Here is a 16,024-nt window from a genome sequence, read left to right on the forward strand (position 1 = left end):
TATTATGCATCATATTATCCATTTCAGGGCTTGCTGATTAATTTTAAATGAATTAAATGGAGATTAAATGGGAAGGTGACAATGTGCCAAGCACAGTGTCCCACACACACTAAGTGTGTGATTCACTGCAGCAAGAATCTTACTCCTGATGAAAGTGAACCTACAAATTCAGGATTGTTGGATAACTTTAAAGAAGGGTTGACACACATGCATTGCTTCCATAAACCTTTTTTTTTTTTTTGCCAGATGCTAAAGAAGAACGAGCAAAAGAAAGAAAAATCAGGAGGTGCTTTCTGACTACTGTCTAGGGACCAAAAGTAGCTTCCATCTTCTGCGTTGGCTTCTTGCTCTTCTTCTCATTTGATTGCTTTTAACATCACTCCTAGTACTGCACAGAGACACGGGGGAGCTGACTCACAAAAGTTTACACAAAAAAAGCAAACCAAAAGATTGAATTGAGCGCCCTCCACTGATGCTCATTTCAGTCAGAAAGGCTGTGTTGGGTTCCTGATGGCAAATGGGCAACAAGAACCCAATGATGCCCAGTTAGGAGCTCCAGGTAGAGCTTTTGCTTTGCACTGAGTAACTGTATTTCTTTTCCCCACTTGAGAAATGCCATAGATGTGTTCTGGAAGCATCAAGATGGATATTAAAAGACAGAGTAATTGGCAATTAAAGAGGATCTCTAGACAGATCTTTGCTGTAAGGGGCATATTACCAGGCACAACGAAGAATCAAATAATTAAAACCATAATTGAGCACATTTACTTACTGTTGTTGTATGAGAGAGTATTTCTTGCATCTGTTTCCTGGGGGAAAGATAATCCATGTTTTAGTTAGTCAGCTGTATAGAGAATCCCACAGTTCCGACAGGCAACCGATCTACCTTTAATGATCAAGGCAAGTTTAGTAAAGTGGCTGCTTCCTAGACACAAGTGATTGCAACCAGTCTTGGGACTGTTCATTTGTAAGCTGTTAACACAAGGCAGGGATGTAACTCCCAACTCTTATCCCTCAGCCCAGATGGTAAGTTAGATGGTAAGTTGAGAGTGAGGATGGAAGACTGCAATAGTATAAGCAGGGATACCTCTGAATAGGTTATCCTATTCTCTCAAGCAGCTGTGCTTGTTTAAAAGCTTGGTAGAAAGCAAAACTCTAGAGGAAACCCCAACAAGACGGCTCCAGGCAGCAGACATACATCAATGATTAAAAATAGACATCGGGGAAAGAAAGACAGCAAGGAATATATTCCTTATCAGGAAGAAAGAAGACACATGGCCCATGAATCACACAGCTGCAGAGTTGGACAATGCCCATAGTTATGCAAAGGAGGCAGTATCTGCCTCCAGAAACTTCTAATTACACACAACACCAAAAATAATTGCACCCTCTTATGCCCTCACAAAACACAGGAGTTGTGGGCAGCAAGGAAGGTAGGGGCCCAGACTTCAAGAAGAGCAGAAACTTTACCACCAGATGCATCTGTTTAGCATGATTGGCACCTTAATTATGCACGGCACAAACACACACGTGTACTTGTATGCACATGTGTGCACACACATTCCCTTTTTTTTTTTTTTTTTTTTTTAACCTGGCTGAAGGCAGAGAGAACCCTATCTATGGAGTTTGTGTGCTGAGTTAGGGTAAAAAGCAGAAAGCCCACTTTACAGCAGATACGAGTGCCTCTGAGAACTGGAGGCCTCACCCTCACCTTTTCTGGAAAGCTTCACTGTCCAGACAGGGGCTGTGGCTGAAGGAAGAGTGGCACTCGACAGGCATGCTCAAGCGGCAGTAGATCATGTCGGCATTGCTATGCTGTGTGCCAAATGTCTTATGGGTCACCTTGAGACACGGAGGGCTGTCCATGGTGCCATCAATCCTCATGACCTGGAAACAGGACGAGTCCTTACCTTGACATACCAAAGGGCCTGACCTCGACCCAGTCCCTTCTTCCCTCGTGGACGTGCACATGGCAAGGCATTCTGTGAACTACAGAAGTAAGTTGTGTCCAGTGATAATCAAACTATGATTCTCATCATTACTTGGGCCTTGTCCTGTAGGAAGAAACAGATCTGCTCCTGGCTAGGGAAATTAGAGATTTAAAAACATGCTCACTGGGTTCTCTGTAAAGCCAAGGGTGGAGAATAAATGCGCCAGAGTGGGGCGGCATCTGGCAGACACAGCATAGTGTCCACAGAGGCTAAACTTTTAGGGCAGGGGGCAAGCGGCTAAAGAAGATAATCTTTCCAAGGGCTGTGCTTGTCACTGGGCATGAGAACATCTAAGGGAAGGGGCAAAAGTAATCCCAAAGCTCAGGAAGGATGTCCAGCTCCTCAGGCGGGCACCCTCCCAACCCAGCCCAGCTCTCATCTCTGCCACAGTCATGGTCTGAAGGCTGAGGCTCCTGGAGCCTCCTCCCAATACTGGAGAAAGCTGCAGTTCCTAGGCACAAGCATTGCAGGGGGCACAGTTGGGGGAGAAAAGGTCAGAAATGGATTTTTGCAATGTGTGTGGAGAGGGAAATGCGGGGATACAGGGGAAATGAACTGAGGCTTACAATAATAATCTTCTTACAATCTGAGCCTCTCTTTGCTCTCTGGAGAGCTGTTCGTGTCCTGGGTCCTATGAGAATACTTCATATTTGTATGGTTTTATATTTTTCTAAGCAGAGGGCCTCTAGGGGTTTATGACCTCCAAAAGTTTAAGAGCCAGTCTTCTAAAGTAATGGTTAGGGAGGAATCAGAGAAATAAAAGTCTCTGCTATTTAACTGAGGAAGAAGTGGGGCATTAAGGTTGATGCTTGTTGAATTCAGATGGGAGGATGAGTGAAGGAACTTACAGTGAGGTTGAAGCAAACCATTGAATCTACTTTGACTACAGCTGCAATGGGGCTGATCTGTCTGGCATTTTATTTTTAAATCAACACTCTTCTCCCATCCACCATGGAAAAACCATGGTCTGTGAACCAAAACAGAGGCAAGTCTAAGTCGATGTAGGGCCAGAACCAAAGTTAGGCTCCCCCTAGAAGATGGGGATAGATTACTCAATGATCACACGTCAGCTTAAAATCTTGGCAACACCATCTAAAAATTAAATAGGTCCTACAAGACATCAAGTCACGGGTGGGTAAGAACATACATGTTCAGTACACATAATCTTGAATATAGCTACTGAACTTTTAAATTTTTTTTTTTTGAGACGGAGTCTTGCTCTGTCGCCCAGGCTGGAGTGCAGTGGCATGATCTCACTGCATGCTCCGCCTTCCGGGTTCACACCATTCTCCTGCCTCAGCCTCCCGAGTAGCGGGACTACAGGTGCCCACCACCCCACCCAGTTAGTTTTTTGTATTTTTAGTAGAGATGGGGTTTCATCATGTTATCCAGGATGGTCTTGATCTCCTGACCTTGTGATTCGCCCGCCTCGGCCTCCCAAAGTGTTGGGATTACAGGCGTGAGCCACTGCGCCTGGCCTAAATTTTTTAAATAAAAGAATTGCTTCAAGAGACAGGGTCTCTCTCTGTCACCCAGGCTACAGTAGAGTGATGTGATCATAGCTCACTGCAGCCTCGAACTCCTGGGCTCAAGGGATCCTCCCACCTCAGCCTCCCAAGAAGCTGGGATTACAGGTGTGAGCCACCACATCCAGCCTGAACTTAAAAAAAAAAAGGTTTAAGGTCTCCAGATACTATATTACTATGACAATACAGTACAGGAACATCCAGAGCAAATGCGGTGGACCAAAATGTTGAGAGTCGATCTGCAGGGTTGTATGTGCAAGGCTGCTGTCTCTCGTGAGATGCCACTGGGCGGCCCCAATTAAGGTGCCTGCAACTGCGGCTCTGAGGGCCAGCGGGGAGATGGCTGGTAAGTAGCCAGGGCATGGACTTAGGTAAGCAGCTGCCTGTTGACAGGAGACCTGGGGGGGGCTTCGGGCCTTGGCCCACCTGACCTGCCAGGGCCACACACATTGTGTAACATTACCTCTATGTGTGGATGGTCCTTTGGCACGTTGACAAACGTCGGGAGGCGCTTGCTGAACCACATAGCAACATCTCTGTTCATGTTGACAGCAAAAGGCTCAAAGCCCTCTTGCAGACCGCACATGGTATAAAACTTGAAGGTACTGGCATCTGTCCCGAGATTCATGCGGCCAATCTGAGACAGCCCCAGACAGCAGATGGGCACAAAGCCTGCAGAATAGAGAGCCCTGCTTTAGCCCGAGGGCACCATCCCAGGACACTGTGAGGAAGCTGAATCTGTTCTTCCTTAAGGGCTTTGACTCCCAGTAGGACAGATGGGACACAATCCTCTTTTTCTTTCTTTCTTCCTTCCTGGCACATAAAATCAACAACAGGAGGCCACGTGGAGACCACCACTGCCCATGGTACACGGGAAAGAAAAGTGAGCTTGGTTCAAAATGATTTGGGAAAAAAATCATCCAGTTAAGAATATTCTTAAGATATAAATAAATATCAACTGGAAAGGCAAAACCAGTAAGAGAAAAAGTGAAATTCTTTATCTGTCCCTTAGTTAAAATTGATCTTAGGCCCTGGGAAAATTTAACTACTACCCAAAACAGTGCAGTGAGCCTAAAGAATGACTTGGTGAGATTTCTGCCACAAAAGCAAAAAGACGGGTAACTATTTGAGATGATGAATATGTTATTTTGCTCCACTGTAGTAGCCTTTTTACTATCTCGATGTATTTCATAACATCACGTTGTTCACCTTAAATATACAAAATAAAATTTATTTAAAATAAAAAAAAATGACTTGGTGCAAGTTGCCCAAGTTTTGTGGACCCCAGAATCTTCCCCAGTGACATGAAAGGTCCTTCACATTTTGAGAGTAGGATTCTAAGAAGTTTTAAATGCTAGCACTATGATTGTGCTTGTTAACAAAATACAATTTACAAACACCCAGTCTCCTAGCCCACGGTCCTCCTCGTTGCCTCCTCAGGAAGGCAGAGTTTCAAGCAGGAGCCAGAGAAAGCTCTTCTCTTCCTTCCTACAGCTATCATCTCTCCAAGCTCACATCTGCAGCCTGATCATGTTAAAAAACTACCACTCAAAACAGACCGAAGCCGAAGTTCAAATTGTTTGGTGTTCTTGTTTGTGGGCTATTTATACATCATAATTGTGGACCAACAAATCAGCAACACAGGGAAAAGCGCTAATTATGTTGGATTTGGGAGGATGTGAGAGGCAGGGAGGCGGCCGGAGGACAGCTGGAGGCTGCAGAGCGTGCCTGGAAGGGTAGGAGTAGTTCTGGGGCTGCTGGATGAGGCAGGGGCTGGAGGTCCCTACAGAAGAAAGCAGTGTTACTCCCTAGGATAAGAGTGGTCATTTCAGGGGACATTTAAAGGTCAATTTCGGGAGCATTTACATCTAACAGTAAAAACTTTCTTTCATAGACACCAAGGCCAAGATGCCCTCTTCCTAGATGGAGGTTTATATACTATTATCTAAGCCACGAAGTTTCTATGTAAATAATAAGTTACGTAAGTGAAATGTAAATCTCTTGCAAGCTATGCGGTTGCTTTTAGAAACTATAAACTCACTTAGGATACAGATGTGTTTAATACCGTGTCTAAATAAGAGAGAATATCAATGTGATCCTAGCAAACCGGCAGTGATGTTTGTACAAAAAGCCTCCTCGCAGTGCTGCCAAGAGGACAGACTAGGACCCCTACCTCTCAGGACAGTCAATGGCTAATCAATGGATGCTGCATACCTGTGCATGTAACATCCTGAGCACTATGCTTCTGGTATTTTTGTGACAGGGGCTGCAATGGATGAAACCATTTCCTTTCTATAGACAGACATGTTTATAAATAAAGAACCTTTGAAAATCTGACTACAGTGTAGAATAAGAATTGCTTGCCAGTAAAATTTCTAGGCTCCCCGTTGGGAAAGATGGTTTTGCTATGTGCCACGACAAGATGTGAAGGAAGAAGAAACTATCCCAACCCCAAGGAGCTTACAGAAGTGGGGACAAGGTATGGAATATAAAACAGTGAATGTGTTTGCTGTAAACCATCCCTAATCCCAAGACAGTACTTTGGTTATTCTACTAAGGGAGGTAACTGAACCAAGAAAGCCACCAGTATAGGTTTATCTTGGAGCCGTGAACATGAAGATCATGAAACAGTCCAGCCTTGATGTGAGCACAGAATAGGACAGCTTAAGAAAACCTCCCTGTTCCATTCTTCTCCATGAATCTGGGTGGTGCAATAAGTGAGCAGCAGGGGTGAAAGCCTCAGTGCGAAGCAGCAACAATGAGGATTTGACCTCAGGACATAAAAATAATGTCCTAGTCACAGACCCGTTGACAACGTAAGGGGGAAAAGGTAATAATTGCATAAGACTTCTTTTTTTTCCTAAGGATGCTGAGCTCCTCCTCATTCCTAAGCATCAGTAGAGAGGACAGCACTTTAATAAGGCTAAAACTAAGGACATGAGGAGTTAATGGACTTGACCAAGATCACGGGAAGGGCAAGTGACAAAATGGGATGAGATCCTTTATCCTCGAGTCATAGGCCAGCTGCCAGTCAGTGTGTGAGAGGGAGTGAGTGTTCAGGGGACGAATGCCCCAGATTTAAACGGTAGTTATGACCGGGGCCAAAGGACTGCATTCACTAGGGAGTAAAGTGTTGCCTCTGTGGGGCAGAAGCCTTCTCTACGGGGAGAGTTGCACACTCCATGGGAAAAGACAGTATGTAACGAAAGTCATGGATGCAAGAGCAACGGGAGGCACAGAGTATTGGGGACCTCCAGGAGGCTAAGTGGACGCGGCTGGGACAGGTCTGTAAAACAGTAGCAGAAAAGCTAAATCTAAGGCTTGAGTCAGAAAAGAGAACATCCGAAAGGACAGAGAGGAAAGATTAATTCTCATAAAGCACCAGCGCTTTCTCCTGGAGAAAATGATTCGATAACTAGATACATTTAATCAGCTCCCTCCACTTGGCTAAGGAGGATCTAGCTAATATCTGCATTTCTAAAACTTCTTTATTTGAGGCATTTAAAAATCTTGTAACTTTATAACTCTTCAGGAAAGATAGATAAGGGGAACAACCATGGCATGATAAACCACAATAGGAAATATTTACCAAATACCTTGTAAATGTCAGGCTTCATGCTCTGCAGATATATCTCATTATTATGCCAATTTTACAGATGAGGAAACTGAGACCTAGAAAGTGGACTTGCTCAACATCTGCTACCTGGTAAACTGCAGAGTCAGCATGTGAACGAAGCTGCCTGAGCAGGAGTCCACAGCAAACAATGCGGACTGAGGCCAGGATGCCTGCTTCCTAATTGTCATGTAAGCTAACTTGCTTTGTATCAGTTACATTGCTTTTCAAATGATTTTCCAACGTGTCAGGTAGTTCACCTGTTTGTCTCTAGATTAGACAGATGGAGACCCATGACCACAACACGCTCCAGGGCCCTTAGAGGAAAAGGGCTACCTGTACACAGCCCACCACATGGCACTCCAGAATTCACCTGGTTAAAAGGACCCCCTGGGCAAGGTCATGTGGCCTTACTATCTGACTGTCATAAAGAAGGATTTCCATGTTGCACACAGCTTCATTAACCCATAGCCTCAAATGAGACTGGAGAAGACAAAAAATAAGAGGGAAAAGAATGCCACCTCCCTACATGCAGCCTAATAGATACAATCATGCTGACAACTCCGCAGAGGTTTGAGAAGAAAATCTGCAAACGGCACAGTCTTCAGCCAAGTTGTATACAGAAGTTCTTGTCCCAGGAAAGCAATGGCAAGAATATATGCATTTACATTTTGTAGAGGACCCCCAGTTCTGATACACTCGGTATTATAAGGCCTCATACTGGTTTTCTGATTAGGAAGAGGGAGAGCAGGAGGGTAATCTTATAATTCCAGGAGATTGCAAAGAAACCAGCGCTCTCAAAAATCCAAAGGAGAGATCCATTTTCAAACCATTGTAAACTAAAGGAACACAAAAAAGAGAATAGCTACCAGCAAGGGAAAAGCTGACATCTTAGAGACAGGGAGGTAGATGACCGCTCAGACCGTTCCTGGGGTGTTTCTGGGAGTTTCAGTCCAGCAACACATGTTGTACCCCTTCCTTCCCATTTCCTGCTAAGCTTTGCAAAGACAGAGTTACAGGACAACACGGAGATGGTCACAAGCCTTGCAGAAAACAAAGGAAACAATAGGCCATGCTCCCCTGCCACAGCCACTTTCTGAAACACAAGACCCATCTGGAGAGAGAATGACAGGGGACCCTGGGTACCAGAGTGTATGACTGCAGGTGGCAGTGACACTTCCTGCAGATAAGTTTCATTTTCTGCCTATTGAAAAGCTGCCAACAGAAATGAGGCATCTGTTAAACCCGACAGGTCAGTGGGCAGGAACGGCCTGGGAGGCTGCCCCTGCAGACACCAAAGCTGTAACAGGAGGCAGGATGTCCCTCGGGGGAGCGCCTGGCAGAGAGGCAGCACAGGAGACCACACCAAAGCCTCTTCCCGATGTCACATTCTGAGGTCTAGCAGGATGTTCCGGATTTTATCTGCCTTTCCTTTAAACAGAGGAAAAGAGAAGGCTGATAGCAAACGGTTTGCCTTGGAGCTTCTGAGCTCTCAGATACTTCTAGGTGACAACACTGAGAGCTGTGATGGTCCAGTCCAGGGACCAGGAGAGGGAACATTAATTAGAAAATTCTAATGAAGCAGATAAAGGCATATAATCTATGATGCATAAGAGGATGGAAATGACAACTTATAAGTAAGCCAGAGGTAAAAACAGCCATGAACTAAAATATCTGCCCGCACTGCTTCCCCAGAAAGGCAAAAGGCTTCCCATGGCCCAGCTCCCACTGGGGTAATGGCTGATATCAAAGCTGACATGCTGGCGACCAGAACAACACAAGCAAGCAGGGCATTTTGCTTTATGGGGTGGGGGGTGGTAGGCGCTACAATTTATAACATGTTTTATTTTCAACAGATGCTTTTCCTAACAACTCAAGGCAAGAATTGCTACCTCTTTCCACTTGACACAGAGAGAAGAGAGATGCTATGCGGTTATTCCAGGCCTTTGGGCTACTGTTATCAAAGAATGGCACGTCGACTTCCTTATAATTACCCTTCCACCAACTCACAAGCCACTGCAGAATTGAAAGAGCTTTCCAATCATCATGTCTCTGTTATTAAAGTGCATTGTAATACGACAGTATAATGTGCTAACACATTACCGTACAATTCTATTATTAAACAGCATCCTAATAATACTTTGTTATTCTGAAGGTCAAATCACATCCCTGTACACAAGAGGCCTATGGAACATTACTTCCATTACAATACAGACGCTCTCTAAAAGCAGGGATATGCTCAAATATCCTTCCCCTTTATAGTGTTCCTCTGCTCAAACCCCATAACGGCCCCCCATTTCCTAGAGGGTGAAGTCCAGGGGTGCTTGGCTCAGAGAACACAATAGTTTCTTGAACGAAAAGGCTGAGTCTCAGTATTTGAACCTATAATCTGCACCTTATCTACCTTTCCAGCGTCATCATCCATACATTCCAAACACAAATCTTCTACCCTTTCCTGTAGCTTCCTGGAGCCACAGAACTACTCTTGTTATATCCCCTGACAGGACTAGCCTTCTCCTTACACAGACATCTTGTATTCTTTATTTAACATGCAATTCATATCCCATTCATATAGACTTTTCATTCTGTATTAGTCACTCACCATTGATAACTTACTGCTCTGCATTATCATCTTTTTTACAACTAACAAATGAGCTCCTGAATACTGCTACTACCCACATTTGCGTATGCTTTAGACCACTCTGCTCTCACACTTCAGTGTGCATGCAAATCACCAGAGTGTCACGTCAGAATGCAGATTCTGATTCTGGTCTGGGGTCGGGCTGAGATTCCTCATTGCTAACAAGCAGACCATACCTTGAGTATTAAGGCTTTGGACTTTACAAAGTTCTTGTAACTCTGCACAACATACGAGATTCTTATCTCCTCCTCAGATTTCAACAGACAAGTACCCTCTTCCAGTTCACACAATAGTAGAGCCTGGAAAAGGCCCTGATTTTTGGACTCTTTCTATCCCAGAGAAAGACTTTCCTTGGAGATGTGCCTGAATCTCCGAGGCTGTTTTCCTCCTGGCCTCAGAAGGAGGGCACTGCGTGACGGGGGTGCTTGGGAAGCACCTGGTGGTCCTTGTACACTGTCCTGATGTCCACCCACAGAAATTCTCTCCTTTGCCTCTGAACCAGCACACAGGCCATTCCTTCCTCTGGCAACATCATTCTCACCTGTCTTCAAAAACAGAGTTATTTCTTTAAAACTTTGATTTTAAACCTCTTCGGAAGGCATTAAAATATGACCCCATTTGACTTTCGTCATTTATCTTTTTAGGAAAATATGACTTGTAAGCTTTTTATTTCTCCAAATATTTGGCTCTTAGAAAAACCTTGAAAGGTACAGTTCGATATGCATATTTTAGACAACAAGTGTCTGAGAAAACGTGCGAAAGTCATTTATAAAGCTAAAAATGCTCTGGAAAGAGCATGTATATTACATACACACACTTTCATGTATTTGTGTTCTCTTCCTATGCAGTTGTATCGTTTTAGCTCTCTAGGTAGGAAGTGTTTCTTTCTGTAAAGTCTCAGAAATTTAGGGCTACAAGGAGCCTTCATCATTTACAGAGAGGAAAACGAGTTCCCAAATGGATAAATAAAGTCAACTAAGATGTCCTGGGTAGGCAGGAGCAGAGGCAGGGTGAGAGTCCAGGTCTCCTGACCCAGAACAGCCCCCTTCTCGTCCGTGAGGAGGAAACAGCGTGGCAGAGCACCAGGCATAAGGGCATTCACACAACAGGTGTTAAGTCATTGCCGTTGAATTTTGTATCTGTGAAGAACATTAGATTTTATTTCATCAATCCTTATATTCTCCGATATAGATGAAGAGAGTAAAGCCAAGAGAGGTCAAACAAATACGCTTTGGGAGCCAATGGGCTTGTTAGGAGCAAGTCTGCTGACTTGCATTACACTGTTCCCCCTATATACTAAGAGTCTTGTGTACGTAATGTAGTTATACAGACAAGAAATAATAAGCTCCAATTCCTCCTTTGTGTAGCTGGAAGCACGCCCCTGACTGTGGTCTATTCATGGACATTAAAAACTGCAACTCTGGTTGGGTTTCACAGTGTGTCTGAATTTCAAAATAAATTCTATTTCATTCAAGGAAATAGCTAAGTCTAACTTTCGTGTTTCAATGGTTCTCTTCAAAGCATCAAGTTCAATTAAACAAACATGCAGGCTGACAATTCAAATCCGAATAAAAGGATAATTCTTTAATTCACTGATTTTTCTCTCCTGTCAAGGACATTAGTCATATACAATAAGCATTTTCTTTGTAATACTGGGAAACCTGGAGAATCTTAAAATGCCAAGACACAGGGCAAGGAATTAGCTTCCTGGTTAACGCATCTGAGAGTTCGGAATTTGTATGTATGCTGCACACACCAACTATCACTATTATCTCCCCTAATTCTTTGAAATTGCTAGTCTAAGGGATCGTCTTCACCATTAGGATTTTCAAATGTGCAAAGGATAGTGTAGGCCAAATAAGGAAGTAGAGGAGTTCGCTCAGCTCTCCCTGTATTTTTCTCCAGCCTCATGGAGCTGGGGTTGGCAGAGGGTGTTAGATTTACCATTCTCAATCTCGTAGTCAGCGAAGGCAAGTTCAGAGCCTTTGTTGGTGATCAGCAGCTCCCCATTCAGCGTGAAGATCATTGAAGCATCATCCAGGTTAATCATACATCCGACCACATCTCCTGGCTGCCACGTACGCCCAAAATACCCACTTCCTTGATGCCAACGCTGGCCCTAGAAAACAAGACTCTAGGGCTTAGAGAAATGGAGTTTCTAGAGGCCCCTGCAGCTGGATAAATGACCGTATCTGCATTATCTCCTAACTAGTAGTGGTACATGACTTCCAGGGGGCACTCAAGGATAACCAACAAGGAGGAGTGGTCTATGTTATAAATGAAACCAAGACACACAAGGTAGCCCAAGTCTCTGGTTCTAGTCACAGCCATGGCAATAATCAGGATTCTCTCTAGGGAAAACTGGTAAGATTTCCTGACATACTGGCTGCCTAGTGATCTCTGTGTCACCTCCAGAGTGGAGTCAATGGGCTTGGGTGCAAAACCAGATATGAAGGTGATTGTAGAAAGGATTTGGGGTACAGTGCTCCCCATCAACAGAGTGAAGAGCAAAGAAAGAGTCACCAGGCGATGCTCATTCTACGTTTACATTAGCCAGTGGTGGTGGCCACTCACTTTGAAGTCAAGAGATCCAGTAATTTGAGCTTCCAGAAAAATGTTTGGAGAAGGAAAACTTGGTCTGAGGACGTGTGTTTGCTAGATATATGGACTCACCCTGCTGCCTTCAAACACAAAGGCTTGGTCATCGGCCCCCAGTTCCACATCAGGCCGACAGCCTGGCCTGGCCCAGCCAACTCGCATGTCTCCTCCAGTCACCACCTCAAACTCAAAATACCACTTTCCAGATCTCACTGCATAAGATCGCTCTACCCGGAAAAATCGGATCTTGTCTATGCTGACTTTCTCCACAGCCGAGTCAGCTATTGTGAGAAGGAAGGCGAACAGAGGGTGTGGAAGGGAAAGAGAAAACATAGGCCTTTAATAATTCAGTAGCATTACTCAAAAGAATTTGATGAGAACATCTGAGACTGACTATAGGTCGACTACTATCCAGTATGTCCAGTATGGCATTGTTCATAATAGACCATCATTATCATCACCATACGAGCTACCATTGACTGAGGGATTGCTTCACAGTAGGTCTTTTAGAGACCATTTCTCAGGTTTCCCTCACAATAAACCTATGAGGTAGCTAATATTCTCTTCATTTTACTGATGAAGAAACTCAGGGTCAAAGAGGTAAAATAATTTATTCAGTGTCACAGAGCCAATGAACAGAGGAGCAAAGGTATAAACCCAGATTGGACTTCAAAACCATCCCCTTAATGATTTACAATTCTGCCCATGTGGCCTACGATACCTCCTGGGGCGCGGGATGACGATAACATGCTCATCAATTTTAAGCTGTTGTTCAGATTTTAATCTGAACAAGCTTTTAATTTGGAGATATGATTACCTGATCTAAAAGTAAGCTGATATTCACACATTTGGAAAATAAGAGCAAAAATCAGTGACTTGGTTTTCATCAGGTATTCTGAAAAGCTCAGCTACCCTGGAAGATCACCTATTCCTTGTAGGAATAAGTCACAGAAGTGCTCATCACAGAAAATCTGTCAATGGGATGATGATTTACATCAAACATGGTCTCCCAAATAATAATAATAAAAAAATCACACCATTTAGTCTAGTGCTCTTCAGCCCCAAGACTATTTCCAATAGTACAAGTTAGACCTATTTGAAGTTAGGACACCCCAAGAGGAGGACCTGTTTAGTAAACTGGGGCCAGAATAAACACTCTCAACTCATTACCTAGTTCTTGGTCTGATGGCTCAATGTTATATCCGTAACCAACAAAAGTGCGCACAGCTTCCCGCAGGCTGTCCCTGTTTGACTTCTTGGTACGCTCGTCCAGTAATGCATATGGCACCAGACGGGGATTTCTTTTGTTCTTCAAATCCTATGTGAAGCCAGAGAAAAAAGGAGCCAAGAAAACATTTCACCTTCACCACAGCTCGCCCTGTTCACATATTCCCAGCAACAGTCCTGGCTTTCTGGCAGCTCTAGGTCTATGAGCGCTTCCCTCAGTGCCTTCACATTTACCAATGTACATACTTGCCACTTCTTCTCCAGATTAAATGACTATAAATGGAAACATTTTACTAATGCTCAAAGCTAGCAGTAAAAAACACTTTTGGCCGGGCGTGGTGACTCATGCCTGTAATCCCAGCACTTTGAAAGGCCGAGGTGGGCAGATCACTTGAGGTCAGGAGTTCGAGACCAGTCTGGCCAACACGGTAAAACCCCATCTCTACGAACAATACAAAAATTATCTGGGTGTGATGGTGACTGCCTGTAATCCCAGCTACCCGGGAGGCTGAGGCAGGAGAATCACTCGAACCCAGGAGATGAAGGTTGCAGTGAGTTGAGGTCATGCACTCCAGCCTGGGTGACAGAGTGAGAGTCTCATTAAACAAAACAAAACAAAACAAAACAAAAACACTTTTAATAATACCAGCCTGTGAGTAAAATGAAGCGACACAGAATTGGTTAGAAACCTCCATTCCCAAGGCAAAGCAGATGGAGATTTGTATAATGATTTCCCTATGAAAGATCATGTCATGATTTAGGTTGCTATAGCCTCATCATGACAGCTTAATAAGCCTTCATGGAGAAACATCGGAAAAGGTGGCAGAGCCACAGTGTGTTCATTTCATGGCAGAGGACACACATTTGTAGTAATGTCCCTCTCAGTTCCTTAGGAGGGACTAAGAAGACAATAGGGACAATTGTAGAGATAAGTCACCCAAACTCATAAGTATAACATGCTGTTTTGAACCTCTTCACTCTGCTGCTCCTCCTCCCCCCATAGTTTCCACAGCTGTATTCTTCCTGGCTTCCAGATGTGTGCAGGTTTGGAGGCTCCAGTATGAATTCACCAATGTGCACATAGCCGCTCCTGAACTTCCCTGATACTAACCCTACCACTGGTGATTACTAAGATGAGAGAAACCATCTCAAGGAAAGAGGTGTGCCAGGTGGTTTGGGACTGAACTCTATCTAATTTCTTGCTGTGCTCTGGCTTTCAAGCTGCCTCCTGCTCAGGCCAAGACTTTTGTCCAGAAATCGTTGGCCCAGTGGACTGAAGTAAGGAGGTAAAAGCTTTTGGGCAGCTGGTTTGCTGCTCTGCTGGGCTAGCTTTCCCTCCATTTCATCCTCACCAGCAGACACGTGGGACCATCCCAGAAATACTGCTGAGCTATGATGTGACCATTACAAATTCTGTCCAGCCCCATGATTCCATAAATAATGAACACACTGAGGTGTGAGGGACAGAGTGCAAAGGCAACCTCTTCCTTCTGATCTAACACACACCAAAGCAAAATGGCATGTGGATGGATGGTCCTATCTTCTAACTTTGCCAGCATGCCTGACCCAGCAATTCTTACCTGTTGGATGCCATAGGTCCATCCTTGTTTTATTCTGTCTTTTGCCCAAACATTGTGTGCATTTTCTGCAAGTTTATCCACTAAAATTTCTTGAGGAGGTAACAGCTTCACATCAGACAAATCCAAAGGGGCTGGCTTATAGCCATTGGACATCATATAGCTACAAGTAAATGTAAAAGTACACAGTTTTAACAGATCTCCGTGAGTTTCTCATTCCAGATTTTAGACCAAGAGCACATAGTAAGAATGCTATGCAAATAAGGCGACAGTCACAGGTCCCACTCTTTGGCTGAACAAATAGCTCAGCTCTGTTTCAAGTCTATAGATGAAGCCTCCATCTACCATCCTCCTTCCCAACATATGTAACATATTTCAAAGAAGACTTGAAAAAAGCAGATGGTCAGTACAAACCATCTTTATTTCCAAGAAAACTACCTCTGTTCTCTACAAATAATGGGCACATTCAGTATGCTGCAACATTACCAGAAGCCCATCATCCCACTACAAAAACACAAGAAGTCAAAACCAAGGTCTTGTTGGCAAATGTCTTCTTATAAATCAGCACAGAATAATCACTCAGTCGAAACGTAAAGGCTAAACTTTTACTTTTGGAATTAAAAAAATGGCCGGGCGTGGTGGCTCACGCCTGTAATCCCAGCACTTTGGGAGGCCAAGGTGGGCGGATCACAAGGTCAGGAGATGGAGATGGAGATCATCCTGCCTAATACAGTGAAATCCTGTCTCTATTAAAAATACAAAAAATTAGCAGGGCAGGCTGGTGGGCGCCTGTGGTCCCAGCTACTCAGGAGACTGAGGCAGGACAATGGTGTGAACCCGGGAGGCGGCGG

At 44.2% G+C, this 16,024-nt stretch overlaps 1 protein-coding gene across 1 annotated transcript in view; it reads right to left on the reverse strand.

The window, feature by feature from the left end:
• Window positions 1–16,024, reverse strand: part of RYR3 (ryanodine receptor 3) — a 403,627-nt gene that overhangs the window by 215,873 nt on the left and 171,730 nt on the right. Inside the window, exons 27-33 of the mRNA XM_011989131.1 lie at window positions 15,177–15,336; window positions 13,540–13,687; window positions 12,445–12,650; window positions 11,716–11,890; window positions 3,981–4,189; window positions 1,712–1,887; window positions 773–809 (exon numbers count right to left, since the gene is read on the reverse strand). Coding sequence (XP_011844521.1) covers window positions 773–809; window positions 1,712–1,887; window positions 3,981–4,189; window positions 11,716–11,890; window positions 12,445–12,650; window positions 13,540–13,687; window positions 15,177–15,336 — 1,111 coding nt within the window. The remainder of the gene's footprint in view (window positions 1–772; window positions 810–1,711; window positions 1,888–3,980; window positions 4,190–11,715; window positions 11,891–12,444; window positions 12,651–13,539; window positions 13,688–15,176; window positions 15,337–16,024) is intronic.

The sequence above is a fragment of the Mandrillus leucophaeus genome, unplaced genomic scaffold (genome assembly GCF_000951045.1).
Source record: "Mandrillus leucophaeus isolate KB7577 unplaced genomic scaffold, Mleu.le_1.0 Scaffold347, whole genome shotgun sequence".
Taxonomy (NCBI): Eukaryota; Metazoa; Chordata; class Mammalia; order Primates; family Cercopithecidae; genus Mandrillus; species Mandrillus leucophaeus.